Source organism: Notolabrus celidotus, chromosome 2 (assembly GCF_009762535.1).
Source record: "Notolabrus celidotus isolate fNotCel1 chromosome 2, fNotCel1.pri, whole genome shotgun sequence".
Lineage (NCBI taxonomy): Eukaryota > Metazoa > Chordata > Actinopteri > Labriformes > Labridae > Notolabrus > Notolabrus celidotus.
The window spans coordinates 10,730,582-10,748,339 of record NC_048273.1 but is presented as its reverse complement, the minus strand read 5'-3'; the positions used below and the strand labels follow the sequence as shown (position 1 = coordinate 10,748,339).

General features: G+C 47.3%; 1 protein-coding gene across 2 annotated transcripts in view; it reads right to left on the bottom strand.

Annotated features, from left to right (window-relative positions):
- Positions 1 to 8,849: 8,849 nt before the first annotated feature.
- plpp3 (phospholipid phosphatase 3) overlaps positions 8,850 to 17,758 on the bottom strand; it is a 27,951-nt gene continuing 19,042 nt past the window's right edge. For both annotated transcript variants that reach the window (XM_034701531.1, XM_034701537.1), the window contains exons 6-7: positions 17,180 to 17,356; positions 8,850 to 10,820 (exon numbers count right to left, since the gene is read on the bottom strand). In XM_034701531.1, coding sequence (XP_034557422.1) covers positions 10,692 to 10,820; positions 17,180 to 17,356 — 306 coding nt within the window. In that variant the 3' untranslated portion in view covers positions 8,850 to 10,691. The remainder of the gene's footprint in view (positions 10,821 to 17,179; positions 17,357 to 17,758) is intronic.

Sequence of the window (17,758 nt, the reverse complement as noted above, 5' to 3'; positions counted from 1 at the left end):
CATCACTCACGTCCTCTGACAGACACCGTGACACATTCAGTCAGACACTTTATCTGGTCTCTGTCCAGACCACAAAGACGGAGGACGGTTTACAGCGTCAGTGAAAGTCCTCTGGGGTCAAAGTGCTTTCTGTCTTTATGTCAGGGTTGACTCACTTCCTCTTCCTGTCCTCTTCAGGGGTGACGGTGTACTGAGGAGTTCGTTTAGTCCTCTAACCTGAGCGGGGGGTCAGATAGTTTACAGGCTCTTAGCCTTGTGTCATGTGGGAACAGACAGACATTCTTTGGAGGACCAACAAGCAGAACACAGAGTTAACTCTGGTTCAAACAGAGAGAGCGTGAAATCCACCGTGAAGACCCCCTCCCCAGTATCTGTTCCTGATCCCTCCTGGTCCTTCACTCAGGGATCAGTGCTGGATTTGGTTAACCAGTTAGAGGGCTCAAAGCATGGAAATGTTGGTCTGTCCGTGACTGTATCCATGTAAAGGTCCTGACCGCACAGGGTCCCTGTCCCAGGTTATCCTGCAGCCTACTGAGCTGGGTATCCCTTTCTCTATAAATCTTTATTAAAGGAGTAATCCGGGGGGACGGTCTGCACTTTGATCTGACTCCATTTTTTTTGAATATTTTATTTCTGATTTTTTTGTTCTCTTAACATATACACACTCACACACAATAAACACAAGACACCATGAAAAATAACACAGGCAGTGTGTTGCAGATCTAAAGGATCCACAGATAGTCCTCAGATGCTAACAATAGCAACATCTACAAAAGAAAGGAAGGCTGCCCCTGCTTCCAAAAGATTCCGTGGTCTAACAACCATTACTTACTTTAAAATAAATAAATAAATAAAAAAATCATTACATTTAAATGTACATACACATAAATACATTATTATCATAGCAGCAAAGATTATAAGTAACCCAGTTAGGTCTCATCAAACGACAGAAATGGCTTCCACACTTTTAGAAAGTAGTTATATGAGCGTTGTCTTTCACAGCAAGTTTTTTCAATTTTAACAATAGAGCGCATTTCATTGAGCCATCTCCTGAAACATGGGGACACCGGAGACTTCCAAAGAAGTAATATTAATTTTTTAGCTGCAACCATGCCTGTATTAAGGAACGGTTTCTGATGGGGAGAGAGGGACCTTGTCCTGTCTGAGCAGCCAAATATCGCCAGATTGCTATCAGGCTGAATGGTTATTTGATATTGTTTTGGTTATTTAATTCATGTTTTTTTTAGCAGATTCGAATAAGATGGTGTGTCCCCTTAATACGAGCTTAAAAGTCTTCCACAATGTGGAGTCCGAGACCTCTCCATCATCATTGATGGCAAGAAAGTCATCAATATGTGCATTAATGTCCTTAACAAAAGAGCTGTCTTGCAGAAGGAGAGGGTTGAAATGCCAGCTACACTTTTGTTTAGACAAAATATTTTTAAATTGCAGTGAGACTGGACTATGGTCAGATATTAAAATACTGTGATAGGCTCTATTAGTAGTGCTAGGTATGAATTCAGAAGATATTAGAAAATAGTCAATCCTAGTGTAGGACTTATGGACGTGAGAATGAAATGAAAAATCTCTGTCAGTAGGATGCTGGATTCGCCAGATATCAACCATGTTCCATGTTTTAATTAGGTCATTCAGAGTTTGCACTGACCCTATGGCAGTGGGTGGTTTTGTTGAAAGTCTGTTTGTGATTGGGTCCAAGTAACAATTAAAATCCCCTCCAATAACATTAGAACTGGAAGCTGGTATCATGGCAAAAGCCTTACAAAAAAAAACAGGATTGTCAATATTCGGACCATAGATATTAAGCATTACTATTGGAGGAGAATTTATATGGACTGAAATAAAAAGATACCTGCCATAAGGGTCAGCTGATCTGACTCCATCTTTAACCCAGCCTGCGTCACAGCCTCTCTACACATATCCAGCTCTTCATGGTCCTGAGGTGTCCCAGGTCAGGTGAAATATGAAGTCCCTCAGACCCTGAATCCTTGAGTCAGTAGGTTTAAGAAGGAGGAGGATCCTGACCACACGTCTCAGCAGCAGTTCAGATACCCAGACCCTTATTCAGCCCCTGGACTCAGATCCAGCAGTAGATCAAGATCTGTGTGTTCAGATCAGCTCCCTCTTTAGGAGACGGTCTGGTACAATACCTGCATCCCTGCTGACCCCCCACAGATCTGTCTCAGGCTCAGTTTACTCTCTGGACACTGGAGGAACTGCAGGAGACACACTCTAGTGGACTCTTAGTGAACTGCAGATTTGGGACTTCCACCCATCCGTCCTTCGTTTGTCCCGGAGGTTGGGTTTGGAGCCTCTGCAGAGTCACTGAACCCTCATAAATCCTCCACAGCGTCCTAGGTCTGAGCTCTGACCTCATAAACACACACATACTTGAGGTTTGAGACATTACGAGGCCTCAGAGGACGCTGCGGTGCAGATCACTCTGAGTCACAGAGAGTGTGTGAGTGTGTGATCAGGTCAGAGTGTGGACACACACACACTAACATGTAGATCAGCTCCTCGAGTCCGTATTAAACCTTCTCTCACAGAGGAGCTCAAACCCAAACCAGAACACATCCAACCAGTCCTCCTCCTGAACTCACACACCTTCAGCTCCTCAGTGAGTCCCCCACAGTCCACATCCCAGCTCTCTGAGGAACACAAACCTTGTCAACGGGCTGGCTGTGTGGAGCAGGTGTTCAGCTGGGAGTCCCTGCGCGCTGAGCTCACAGCTGGTTCCCTGCAGGATGACAACAGATCACACCCTGCTCATCTGTAAAAATCATGTCTCATAAAAGTTCAGAGGAACCAGATTCCTGTGCTCCCTCTGTGACCCGTCCTCTCCTCCTCGAGGGTCTGAGGGTCTGAGGAGCTGAGGAGCTGAAGGAGATGAGAAGATGAGGAGATGAGGAGATGAGGAGATGAGGAGCTGAGGAGATGAGGAGATGAGGAGATGAGGAGATGAGGAGCTGAGGAGCTGAAGGAGATGAGGACATGAGGAGATGAGGAGCTGAGGAGCTGAGGAGCTGAAGGAGCTGAGGAGCTGAGGAGATAAAGGAGATGAGGAGCTGAGGAGCTGAGGAGATGAGGAGCTGAGGAGATGAGAAGATGAGGAGCTGAGGAGATGAGGAGATGAGGAGATGAGGAGCTGAGGAGATGAGGAGATGAGGAGCTGAGGAGATGAGGAGCTGAGTAGCTGAAGGAGATGAGGAGCTGAGGAGATGAGGAGATGAGGAGCTGAGGAGATGAGGAGATGAGGAGCTGAGGAGATAAGGAGATGAGGAGATGGGGAGCTGAGAAGCTGAGGAGATGAGGAGCTGAGGAGCTGAGGAGCTGAAGGAGATGAGGACATGAGGAGATGAGGAGCTGAGTAGCTGAGGAGCTGAAGGAGCTGAGGAGCTGAGGAGATAAAGGAGATGAGGAGCTGAGGAGCTGAGGAGCTGCAGGAGATGAGGAGCTGAGGAGATGAGGAGATGAGGAGCTGAGGAGATGAGGAGATGAGGAGATGAGGAGCTGAGGAGATGAGGAGATGAGGAGCTGAGGAGATGAGGAGCTGAGTAGCTGAAGGAGATGAAGGAGATGAGGAGCTGAGGAGATGAGGAGATGAGGAGCTGAGGAGATGAGGAGATGAGGAGCTGAGGAGATGAGGAGATGAGGAGCTGAGGAGATAAGGAGATGAGGAGATGGGGAGCTGAGAAGCTGAGGAGATGAGGAGCTGAGGAGCTGAGGAGCTGAAGGAGATGAGGACATGAGGAGATGAGGAGCTGAGGAGCTGAGGAGCTGAAGGAGCTGAGGAGCTGAGGAAATAAAGGAGATGAGGAGCTGAGGAGCTGAGGAGCTGCAGGAGATGAGGAGATGAGGAGATGAGGAGATGAGGAGCTGAAGGAGCTGAAGGAGATGGGGAGAGGGTTGGGGTGTGATTACCCTACAGGGTTCACAGGAGGAGGTCAGGGACACGCCAGATCTTAGGTTCAAACTGAAAGAGGAGGACTCAGGTCAGGGACTAACGTGAAACTCAGACTGTGTCTGTTAAATGAAGCTGCAGGAAAAAGAGAGAGATAGAGAGAGAGAGAGAGAGAGAGAGAGAGAGAGAGAGAGAGAGAGAGAGAACAAGAGAGAGTAAAAACACATCTGCATTTCTGTGAAGATGACATAATCACCTGTTGCCCCCACATTCAGCCAACATCTGTGGAATGTATTAACTCTCCCTCCCTCCCTCCCTCCCTCTCTCTCTCTCTCTCTCTCTCTCTCTCTCTCTCTCTCTCTCTCTCTCTCTCTCTCTCTCTCTCTCTCTCTCTCCCTCCCTCCTTCAGCTCGCAGACATTATGTCACTCAGGGATAAGGTGGTGTGTGAGGAGGGTCATTAGTTTTAGAGAGACTCTGGTCCTGCAGGTCCAGAGACGACTCTGGTCCTGCAGGTCTAGAGACGACTCTGGTCCTGCAGGTCTAGAGACGACTCTGGTCCTGCAGGTCTAGAGATGACTCTGCTTGGTCTGTGAGATGAACTCAGCTCAGCTGTCCGACTGTGATCAGACACATGAAAGGCACAATGAGTGACTAACCTGCACCAGTTTAAGAACCTCTGCATGCTAACCTGTGAGTTACACTGACTGATGTAAAGGATGACAGAGTTTAACGTGCAAGCTTGTCAGTGCTGAAGAAAGCACAGAGGAGCTACAGGACAGGACGGTGGAGGGTCAAAGATAAAGTCAACTCCCTGATACTTCATATGAATATGAGCGCTTACCACAGGACTCTGCTGTGTTTAACAGAGCAGTAATCAGGAAATATTCAAAGTGTCTTTCTGTCCAACTCCATATACTGTATGCAAACGACTGCAGCCATGGCAGCTGCTCTAAGCCTGATTCACTGATGCCCCAAAAGACCTCGTCTCACTCACAGAGCTTGCGTAAAGGGTTAAATGCACCACAAACTGTGCTGCACAGCAGACAGGGATTATTAAATAAGCTGCTTTAATTTAAACAAGCCTCATACAAACATCGGATTCACAAACCTGGAGAGATCTGAGCACTGTCAGGGCGAGAGCTCGCAGCACCGAGGAGATGCTGACAACTCGTCTGTCCATCAGACGCAGAACAAGAGCAGACTCAGAGCTGCAGAGCTTTACAGGTGTGTTTCATGAGAGCAATGGGCTTGACACACACAAACACACACAAACACACAAACACACACACAAACACACACACACACACACACTAACACAGTCTCAGCATCAGATCTGAACACGTATCAGACGCATACAAAGTGAGACCTCACCACGATGCTGACTGAGTCCTCACTTTATCTCAAACCTGAAGCAGCACTGTCAGAGCCACAGACTCCTGATGATGGAGGGTTCATCATCAGGAGACCATGATTTACAACCTTTAATGATGATGTTGAATTTACAGAGCTGAGGGGAGACACACGGCACAGAGAGTCTCAGGGATTAAACCCTCACACAATGAATGTTACCATCAGGAGAATTAGGTTAATCTAATCCGGGTCACAGATTAGGTCCAAGTCTCTCCCTGGATTTCATTCAAACCAGATCAGTCTCATATCTGAAGTCTGGGTGAGACAAAGAGCCAGTGTCCTCATGATCTGGATCACAGAAGCCAGACTCTGATCCAGAATATGAATCCTCCTGCAGGACCCCTCGGTGTGGATCGCAGCTGTATCCTCACTTGAATCACTGATGAATAAACAGATTTAAGAGACTGGGTTCATGCAGACTCCGTCTGCTCAAACGCAGCAGGTACCTCAGGTGGAAGAGGACGCTGGTCCCCTCTGTCCTCTTAGTGACATGTCTTCATTTTCAAACAGGGGGCGCTAACTCTCTGATGATCCGAACTACAGCCGTCTTTCTGTTGTACTCACAGACTTCCTCTGTGTGCTCATGCTGTGTCTACACGTTTGCTGATATCCTGCCAAACACACCCTGACCAGCCGTAAACAGCTGACCGCTGGGAGTCTGTTTCCAGAGGCAGACCAGAGCCCGGCCCAGACTCTGACTCCGTACAGAGACGACACTGAAGCTGTGGGCACAGCCGACCTGACGTTACCTGGCGCTCTGCAGACCGCCATCTTGAAGCTTGTTTTTGGGATGCTGGCTGCAGAGCGCTGAGGCGGTCATCAACATCTCAGTCTGTAGCTGCTGCAAACTCATGCATCCCTCCTTCAGGGATCTATGCTCAGGTCAGAACCAGCTGAGCAGACCGGTACGCTGAGCACAGACACTGAGAGCTGCTAACTTTTGCTAAAAGATTAACTATGGACTAAAGTATCAGAGCAAAGGCTCATGGGACGTAGTGTTGATGTTGAATGGTGTTAGGTGACAGTAATGCTGGATGGTTGTGCACGTGTACGACAGTTTCAGCGTGCTGCAGGTAAAGTCCATTAAAGGTGTGTTCGCTCTGCTGATTGCTTGCTCACCCACTCGCCTCGTACAAATGAAATCATGTTCTCATGTGATTCAGAGTACAAACCGTGTCAGCCTTCAGGGACTGAATGAATTGAGGGGACACCTAGCAGACAGCTAGCAGCTCCCACCGGTCACTCAAAGAGGCCGCACCCCTAACCCTCCCTTTAACCCTTAACCTGCTGTAAACAGGTGAGTTGTTTATAAATTTTGCCGAACAGTTGTCATGAAGAGAGAAATGAGCTATAGAGACGAAAACTGTTTTTGTACCAGGCTGTAACATGTTTATTTCTGCTGTGACATTGTAACATGGGGCTCTATGGGGATGGACTCCCTGAGACACACTCTGGTGGACTCTGGAGGAACTGCATGCAGGGGAACTTGTGTGTCCTACATGTTGGCTCCCTTCCTCAGCCCTGGAGGACGTGTAGCTGTGCTCAGCCTGCCTCTCGCAGAGAAAAGGTCCTCAGAGCTGCTCGACTCTCCTGAATTGCCCCCCTCGCCACAATCCAGCTCCAAACTGGAGCCAGCGACAGATGCAGTCCTGTTACACTGTGCTGCTCTTTATATCATGTGTGCCAGTGGGCCATCTCTCTGCACTGCATGGCAAGAAGAGCGGTCTGTTAGTCAGCCCGGAGCTGCTCAGACCACCTTCACACACTCTGAGTTAAATATAAACTCTACTTCTTCTTTCTCACTCGCCGACTCGGACTGCAGCATCCTGACACACTCAGACGACTCAGAGCGGGATATGTGTCAGACACTTTATTTATAGCACATGGACACACATGTTATCAATCTGCAGGGCTTCCTCTCAGAGAGGAGACTCATACAGGAACCTGTGACGGATCAGGGACAACCTGCTCTGTTCATCCATTAGCTGTTCTGTTCATCCATCAGATGTTCTATTCATCCATCAGATGTTCTATTCATCCATCAGATGTTCTATTCATCCATCAGATGTTCTGTTTATCGTTCAGCTGCTCCTCTCCGTCATGTGTTCCTGTTGCTGTGTGTAAACTGTGGATCTCAGAATGTGGACTGAGGGAAAACAGGCTGTTTCTGACATGACCACCTCATACTTGTGAGTTTATCCAAAAGTTGAATAAGCCTGAGGGTGGAGGAGTTTCTGAGTCCACAGAGTCCTCACTTGCCAGCAGGAGCTGACTCTGACTGTGCTGTACAGCTTTGGACCGTGATACGAGGAAAACTTCAGAAAGTAGTGAGTGAGAGCAAACAGAGCGAGCTGATGAAGAGCACAGAGTGTGATGATGAAGGGCACACACCCAGCTCGCTGACAGAGCTACAACACCACGTAATGCCTTGGCTTCCAAGTGAGGGCGCCATGCCAGCTCCTCTGCAGCCAAACACGACCACAACAGGACTCTCTGAATCTCTCCGTGACTCTCTGTGACTCTCTGTGCCTCTGTGACTCTGTGACTCCATAAATCTCATCGTGGAGCTGTTACCTTTACAGCTGACCTCAGACCTGCTGGACTGTTACTGTCACAGAGAGAAACAGGCATGTTGCTTTAATGATAACATCAGCCCAGCTTTCTCCCTCCATGATGACCTTTGTAAACCTCACTGCTGATCGTTCCCTCTAAACGAGATAATCATCAGGTTTTTAAATGCGTTGGGTTTCTTTATTTAAAGATCTTTACAAAATCATGGATCTGTGTTATCCTGTTTTCAGATGTTTGCACAGCCTGACAGAAACATGAAGCTTTAAAGTTTTAAAGCTTCATCACTGTTTAAAGTCTGCTGCAGGAACTCAATGTCGGCGCTGAGCTGAAACACAGAGAGCACGATTTCATGAACATTACACCGGATACATATCTTCCTGCTCTCTGTGTGTATTTATACTTACAGTCCAACATGTGACTCTATGTATGGACGGCCTTTTTTAAACTGGAGTCATCAGAGCCGAGTATTTATACTGACACCTGTTTGTTTCCATGAACTCTGCTTTAACCTCTTCTGAGCTCTAATAGCGTCCTCAGTCTGCTTCAATGATCACACCTCTGTGTGTGTGTGTGTGTGTGTGTGTATGTATTAAAATTCATGTGTGCACTGATCAGTCACATGTTTGCCTGAAAGGTGAATATGTGTTTGTGTTTTTTGTGAATCAGGATCAGAGTGATGAAGGAGATGGGCAGACTTCTTCTTCTACTTCTTCCTCAGGTGTTTCTGTTCCTCCTGTTACACCTGTTCACTCACTTCCTCAGGTTTCCAAATCTCTCCTGTTGTGTGTGCATATGTGTGTGTCAAAGCGCTGACAGTGAAAACAAACAAAGTTCATACTGAGCTTTTATTTAAAGCACATGTATTAGGGCTAAGTACATTTAACAGCTTATAACTTTATCTTTGTACAAAAACAGGACGATACAAAAATACTAACACTGAGTTTAAACAGCTGTATGTCTTTATTTACTGAATATAACAAACTGTGAGTTCTACATTAGTTTAGTTTCTAAATACAAAAGTCTGTCAGAGGATGCTTTACAAGCAGCACGTGGTAAAAACACAGGTGTGTATCAGAGCAGGTAAATCTAAACACGTTAAACTCTGATCTATACATATTTATATATTTATAAAAGAGACGGCTGAGCGAGAGGAAGACCATGATGAGGATGTTGATGATGATGATGATGATAGGACGGACTCTACGGGAGTGTGCAACATGGCCGAGCGACGATTGAGAGAGAGAGAGAGAGTCAGCTGTGAGTTTATACACACACATAAACACACACACACTCACACAGATCCACAGGTTAGAGGACACAAACACATACACACACACATAGACAGAGATCCACAGGTAAGAGAACACACACACACACACACACACACACACACACACACACACACACACACAACCACACACACACACACACTTGGCACAGCTGACAGACACAGTTTATCAAGAGGGAGTTCCTTTTCACAGGGCACAGAGCTCATACATGTGAACACACACGGTGAACATGAACAAGTACAATTCAAATACACAGACACACAGACACACAGACACACACAAACACAGACACACACAAACACTGAGATCCAAACATGCATGGCCAATGAGTGATTGTGTGGGTGTGAGCCGCTCCCTGCCAGCAGAAAGAGCCCAAATCATCCCAGAATAATGTGCCAGCTTCGCTGTAAATCTTCGCCCTCTTGCCTCAGTGACAGACCACACCCCCACCCTCTGACCACACCCACTTCCTGTTCCAGAGGCCAAACAGAAGGCTCCAACACCAGGAGGAGACATGGCACAGCCACGCCTCTCACTCAGGTGTTGGGGGGCTTTGAGGTCCCCCCCCCCCCCCCCCCACCCCCTACTTCTAACCCCTAACAATGCAACATCCCGGGTTTGGGCCGAACTCAGAGTCCGCTGCAGAGAGCCGGATGAGCTGACGTGGAGACCGAGTGTGTTCAGACCAGAGAGCAAAGGAAACCTGTCTCAAACCGAGGTCATGATGAGGGCGGAGTCACATGATGATGTTAAACACAGAAGAAGTCTTCATCCTGGATTCTTTATGAACCAGCATCCCGATGTAGGTGCTCAGCTTCCTCTCTGTTCCTAACATTTGACTGTTAGATACAGTGAAACTGGGACTCAGTGGAGACAGATGGACAGGACTCTGGTAGTCCTGGGACCAGGTTTTTTCTGCTGTGAGTAAAGAAAGACTGTTTCCTTCACTTTTCGTCTGAACACACCTGCTGGACTGAAGCTATGCAAAGCTAACGGTCTGGTGTCAGCATCATGGAGCTCTGCTGCAGTGAGACGTCTGAGGCAGCGAGTGGTGATAACGGACAAAGACTTAAAAACAGTGCTATAAGTTATATTTTCTGTAAATATTCTGCGTCTTCGGCAGTAATCTCCTTCCTGTGGCGGAGGAAGTTGTTGTCCTGCGGCGAGCCGAGGCCTCAGAGTTCAGAGAGGACGCTCCCTCAGCAGGGCTTCTTCTTCTTCTCCCCCTCAGCTCTGTGGTCGGATCAAACTTCTCTTTAGCTTCTGTGTTTGTGCTCAGAGTGATGGGCTCATGGTGGATTAGTAGTTAACATATAGGAAATAAGGAGTCTGGGTAGTGAGAGTGGACTCTGCTGTGCCAGTCTCAGACCCTCTGTAGGAGGAGGACGCAGCTTCAGTCTCTCTTCAGTCGCTACATTCTACTGTCTGATGGGAGGTGAGCCGCGCTGTGATTGGCTGCTCGGTCACAGGAAGAAGTGGCGTCTCCGTCTGTCTGACTCACACCATGTTGTGGTGGTTGTTCCTCTCGATGATCTCTGATGAAGGGAGCAGCTCCTTCTTGATGGGGGAGGGCGGGGGCGTGGCCGGCTTCACCCGTGGCTTGAACAGGTCTGACACGTAGAACACCTGGAGGAGGAGACAGAGGGGACACTGGTAAGACTTCATGCTCCTGATGAAAACCTTTAAAATACAAAGACTGTGTTTGTTGCTTCATGACCAGAGCACAGTGAGGCAGCTCTGAGATCATGCCAGCTCTGAGATCACGTCAGCTCTGAGACCAAGTCAACTCTGGGATCACGTCAGCTCTGAGATCACAACAGCCCTGAGATCACGTTAACTCTGAGACCACATCAGCCCTGAGATCACGTCAGCTCTGAAATCACGTCAGCCCTGAGATCACTTCAGCCCTGAGATCAAGTCAACTCTGAGATCACGTCAGCCCTAGAATAACGTCAACACTGAGATGACGTCAACTCTGAGATCACGTCAGCCCTGAGATCACTTCAGCCCTGAGATCACGTCAACTCTGAGATCAAGTCAACTCTGAGATCACGTCAGCTTTGAGGTCACGTAGGCCCTGAGATCACGTTAACTCATAGATCACATCAGCCCTGAGATCACGTCAGCTCTGAGATCACATCAGCCCTGAGATCACTTCAGCCCTGAGATTACGTCAACTCTGAGATCACGTCAGCCCTAGAATCACGTCAACACTGAGATCACGTCAACTCTGAGATCAAGTCAACTCTGAGATCACGTCAGCTCTGAGGTCACGTCAGCCCTGAGATCACGTTAACTCTGAGATCACATCAGCCCTGAGATCACGTCAACTCTGAGATCACGTCAACTCTGGAGGAGAGAAAAAAGCCGAAATTCTCTCCCTGAGATCGCAATGACATCATACATCCAACAGGAAGACGGGCGGGGGCAGGAAGTGGGACTGTGGAAACTGCTGTCCACAGTAGGAGTGGATAAGTGTTTCCACCTCTTGGTTCCAGGGTCACACGCACGCACACACACACACACACACACACACACACACACACACACACACACAAAATGTTGGCAAGCCCAGCTCCTCTTGGATAACAACATTAAATAAAACACTGCACGCTCTCGCACAGGAAGGCCTAAGGGGAAACTCATTACAGTAATCTCTCTTCTTCTTTTTCTTCTTCTTTAAAAACATCCTACGCCTGGAGGTGGACATCTGTAACAAAGAGCCTCTCAGTGAGCGCACACAAAGACTCTCTGACATTCACTGACCATGAACGCTGACCTTTGACTGACTGATGACATCATAGAGACCTCTAGAGCACAGAGCTGTGTGTCTTTGTGTGTGTGTGTGTGTTTGTGTGTGTGTGTGTGTGTGTGTGTGTGTGTGTGTGTGTGTGTGTGTGTGTGAGAGAGAACACAAGACGAGTCATATCGACGGGAATCACCCGAGCCGTCATGTGAATTAACCCCGCTTGTTTCCCCTCAGGATGTGTCGTTGTCCAATCACAACAAGCCATACTGCCATGTCACCCACCATCAGACCTATCACCCCGAACCCGCTATGGCGGGCCGCTTATCACGACCTCACCACTTCCTGTACACACAAAGACGCCGGGACTCTGTGTGGAGCGCTGCAGACTCAGCAGAATCTTTAAAGGCCTGTTAGTGTGTGTGCGCATGTGTGTGGTTGTGTGTGTGTGTGTGTGTTTGTGTGTGTGCTTGTTCGGTCATTAACATTAAATGTCAGGTCTGAGACATTGGGCCTTTCTCAAACCGTCCCTCCACCCTGAGTGTGGAGTGGGCGGGGCCAATCTAACATCTGTAGGAGCTCTGAATCATTTCCCCTCTTTGTTTGATGGTGGAGTATTTTGGATCAACGTTATAACTTGACTTATTAACACACCAGAGACCACCTGACCATGCATCCTCAGATCACTCCACAGAAAGTAGAACAGAACAGAACACATCAAAGCAGAATAGAACGGAACACATCAAAGCAGAATAGAACAGAACACATCAAAGCAGAATAGAACGGAACACATCAAAGCAGAATAGAACGGAACACATCAAAGCAGAATAGAACACAACACATCAAAGCAGAATAGAACACAACACATCAAATCAGAATAGAACAGAACAGAACACATCAAAGCAGAATAGAATGGAACAGATCAAAGCAGAATAGAACGGAACACATCAAAGCAGAATAGAACGGAACAGATCAAAGCAGAATAGAATGGAACAGATCAAAGCAGAATAGAACGGAACAGATCAAAGCAGAATAGAACGGAACACATCAAAGCAGAATGGAATGGAACACATCAAAGCAGAATAGAACAGAACACATCAAAGCAGAATAGAACGGAACACATCAAAGCAGAATAGAACAGAACACATCAAAGCAGAATAGAACAAAACACATCAAAGCAGAATAGAACAGAACACATCAAAGCAGAATAGAACGGAACAGATCAAAGCAGAATAGAATGGAACAGATCAAAGCAGAATAGAACGGAACAGATCAAAGCAGAATAGAACGGAACACATCAAAGCAGAATAGAACAGAACACATCAAAGCAGAATAGATGAGAACACATCAAAGCAGAATAGAACAAAACACATCAAAGCAGAATAGAACAAAACACATCAAAGTAGAATAGAACGGAACACATCAAAGCAGAATAGAATGGAACACATCAAAGCAGAATAGAACGGAACACATCAAAGCAGAATAGAATGGAACAGATCAAAGCAGAATAGAACGGAACACATCAAAGCAGAATAGAACGGAACACATCAAAGCAGAACAGAACATAACACATCAAAGCAGAATAGAACAGAACACATCAAAGCAGAATAGAACAGAACACATCAAAGCAGAATAGAACAGAACAGAACACATCAAAGCAGAATAGAACAGAACAGAACACATCAAAGCAGAATAGAATGGAACAGATCAAAGCAGAATAGAACAGAACACGTCAAAGCAGAATAGAACGGAACACATCAAAGCAGAATAGAACAGAACACATCAAAGCAGAATAGAACGGAACACATCAAAGCAGAATAGAATGGAACAGATCAAAGCAGAATAGAACGGAACACATCAAAGCAGAATTGAACGGAACACATCAAAGCAGAACAGAACAGAACACATCAAAGCAGAATAGAACAGAACACATCAAAGCAGAATAGAACAGAACAGAACTGAAAGCAGAACAAAACAGATCAAAGCAGAACTGAACGGAATAGAACACATCAAAGCAGAATAGAACAGAATGTTCTGATTGATCAGAGCCAAATTGATCAGTGATTAATTCTAGATAAAGAGACACCAGGAACGACCTCATCACACGTCATATCAAATCACTCCACAGAAAGTATTCCGTCTCCTTCCCCTTCTGCCTGTTGACACTTTGGTAAAAACGTTAGTGTGGTCTCAGGCTGGTCTTGATCGTGGAGAAGTAATGACAGTTAGCGGACACAGATGTGAGAGCAGCCTGAGGAGCTACTGGACCCCAACCATCTCTGAGAGGGAGAAGTGGAGCAACAGCCTGTCCTGTGAACCAGAGCTGGAGAGAGAATCTCTAAGCTGCTCATCTCTACTAAGTCACTGAAACCAGAGCAACAAGTAAAAGGATCAGGTCTGGACACTGAATTTAAATGTTCAGTTTGATGTTCATTCATAAAACCAGGAGGCTGATCAGAGTCTGTTACCATGGAGACATTACAGAGCGATCATAGGGACGTTAAATAAATCATCTGCAGATTATTTGCAGTCCACGTGTTTCGTCTTTAGCTGGTGGCTGGGTTACAAACAGGATGATGGTGGCCTCGTCCTGCTCACCCTGACAGGACTACCTCACATATCCACCCACTCACTATATGTGACCCTAGATCAGTTAAATAAAGAACATCAGCCTGATTCAAACCATCAGATGTTTAGGGAGAGGCCTCCAGAGATGATCTCTGGAGTTTAGTTTGTAACATGTAAGTCCTTTTGATTCATGAGACGTTAACATTGACATGAAGTCTCAGTTCTTCCTAAAGCTGGTTCCTAAGCAGAGGGTCTCCAGTCCACAGTGTGATGAAGTCAGAGGGGCAGAGACACGGCTCCATGAGGAGGCTGAGTCACGCAGGAAGTGAGTGCATAACTCTCAGAAAGTGTGCGTGTCTAAATAACCGGCACATTGCTCACTAACCCTGCTGAGCGTGACAAAGAACAACACAGAGAGTGTTAGCACGCTCCTGAAACCAGATCAGACCACGATCAGCCTAACCACACTACGTTTCTGTCTCTGTCTCACACTGATGTGGGTCAGAGGATGTGAGTTCTGAGAACACGAAGGTTTAACTCGTCACCACGTTTATCTAAGCACCAACCCAAACCGTCGGTGATCCACATCAGACCGCCGAGAGCAGACCCTGTTCAATGCCCAGAAAGAGAGCTGCAAGGAGAGAGTAGAGACAGTATCCACCCCTCCTCTCCTCTGTGTGGATATCTGCTCCTGCTCGGTGACCTCTGACCTGCCGTGAGTTTGGGGTCAGAGAGGTCAGTGTGTTCGGGATCAGCAGCAGAAATAAACGATGAAACAATAAACGTCTGTGAGGAAAATGACTGAGACGTGTCTGAAGAGGAAGACAGTCTTCCCCGGGCTGAATGAATCACTGACTGAGATCAGGAACACTCACAGTCACATGCTCAGGACATGAAGATATGACCTCCTGTTTTTAACCTGTGGGCAGAGCAGCCCCTTAAAGGAGGCAGCCCCAGGACCTATGACCCTTTGATACATGCCATACCTCTCTCTCTCTCTGAACAAGCATCAAAGACTCCACATCATGTTATAAACACAGGTATCCCTCCGTCTGCAGTTCACAGACATGCACCACATTACCCAGAATGCAGCGGGGCTGCTGGGTTTTAATAATGTCTGCCACATAAAAATGTTGAATGAGAAAGAGAAGCTACAAACCGCTCCTCTCTGCACAGATGAGGCTAAAACTGAAGCTAACGCTGAAGTACTCACACATGTTTCAACCAGGAGAGGCCTCCTGGATCATAACACCAACCCACTGTGTGTGTGTGTGTGTGTGTGTGTGTGTGCGTGTGTGTGTGTGTGTGTGCGTGTGTGTGTGTGTGTGTGTGTGTGTGTGTGTGTGTGTGGAATAGCTGAGCTGAATTTAAACCCACGCTCATCCCGAGCCAAGACGCAGACAAGGCTCCTCTCTCCTTTCACCTCCTCTCCCTCCTCGCTCTTCTCTCCCCTCCCTCCCTTCCTCTCTCCCTCCCTCTATCTCTCCCTCCCTCCCTCCCTCCCCCTCCCTCTCTCTCTCTCTCTCTGAGTTTGAGCTCAATGAATCTCTGGTTTTTATTTTCCTGTCAGAGCTGAAGTCGTCGAGGAGCGACGCCCAGCCCGAGCGTTACAGGCTTTGTTTCAGCTCGAGGTTCAGCTCTTCTACAATCCTGCTGTGTACAGTGTGTGTGTGTGTGTGTGTGTGTGTGTGTGTGTGTGTGTGTGTGTGTGTGTGTGTGTGTGAGAGATTATGTGTGTGTGTGTTTTCAGTGTGTATTGGCCATGCCAGGGACTGCGTTGGCGCCACTACTAAGATCCCAAATTTTATGAATCTAATCCTTTCCACAGTCAGGGTTTGGTAGAAAGGTAATTGTTGCCTGTGTGTGTGTGTGTGTGTGTGTGTGTGTGTGTGTGTGTGTGTGTGTGTGTGTAGGTGTGTTTAGGTGTGTGTTTCCATAGCCCTTTCCCGGAGGCAGCAGTGTGTAGCGGGGCCCCGCTGTGCTGATAGAACCAGAGCCGCCAAATAAAAAACCCAAATAATTAACAGGCCCATTCCTCTTTCAAAGTCTCTCTCTCTCTCTCTCTCTCTCTCTCTCTCTCTCTCTCTCTCTCTCTCTCCCCCCTTTCTTTATCTCCCCCTCCTCTCTCTCTCTCTTTCTTTTATACCACCTTCATTTTTCCTCCTGACCTGAATTCAATTTTCCTCGGCTCCATCCAGCTCAGTGTGATGATGAGGGTTACGAAAATCATCTGGCACTCTGCAACGATATGTCACACGCACGCACACACACACACACACACTCATATACATACTCCATGAAACTGTGCCTGGCTCCATGAAATGTGGTCTTCATTACACAGAATAGGATTCTCTTCACGCTGAGGAGGTGGAGGAGGTGGAGGTGGAGGAGGAGGTGGAGGAGGAGGAGGTGGAGGAGGAGGAGGAGGAGTGTGTGCTAGGCTCAGCTCTGCATAAACGTCCTGTAGCTCCTCATAGAAAGATGAGGTCAGAAAAAGTCTACCAGAGCCTACCTGACAGAGTCTTCGCTCTCCGCTCAGATGAGGAGCGGTACAGACTGGATCACAGTGTGAGGTGACAGAGAGGAGCTTTCACCTGGTGTCACCTGTGTTCTCAGATGTGACGTGTGTGTGTGTGTGTGTGTGTGTGTGTGTGTGTGTGTGTGCACTCACTATGCAGTACGCCACCAGGGCTCCCTGCACGAAGCCAGCCAGCACGTCAGTCGGGTGGTGTTTGTGGTCGGAGACTCGGGACAGCCCAGTGTAAAACGCCATCATCAGCAGGGTGAACTGGAGCAGGGGGCGGAGCAAACGGGCGCCACGCCAGGTGAACCTGGACTGCAGGTAAAACTGTGGAGAGAGAGAGAGAGAGAGAGAGAGAGAGAGAGAGAGAGAGAGAGAGAGAGAGAGAGAGACAGAGAGAGAGTTCATTCTTCACTTCAAAGACTGCTGTGTTCATCAGTTTGTTTTTATTGATAAGATCAAAATATGTAAAACAGAAAGACGACATATCAGCCATGTGTGTGTGTTTGTGTGTGTGTGTGCGTGTGTATTTGTGTGTATTAGAGGTCTAGTCTGAATCAAAGTGCTTGTCCTGTCCAGAACCACAAAGAAACACTCTCTCTTCCACACACTGAGACCAGAACAAGACTGATTCATGGTTTAACATTTCAGCTGAAACAACAGCTTGACCGCTGAGAGCAACTAGAACACACACACATTAGTTTGTGTGTATACTCTGCCCTGTGTGTT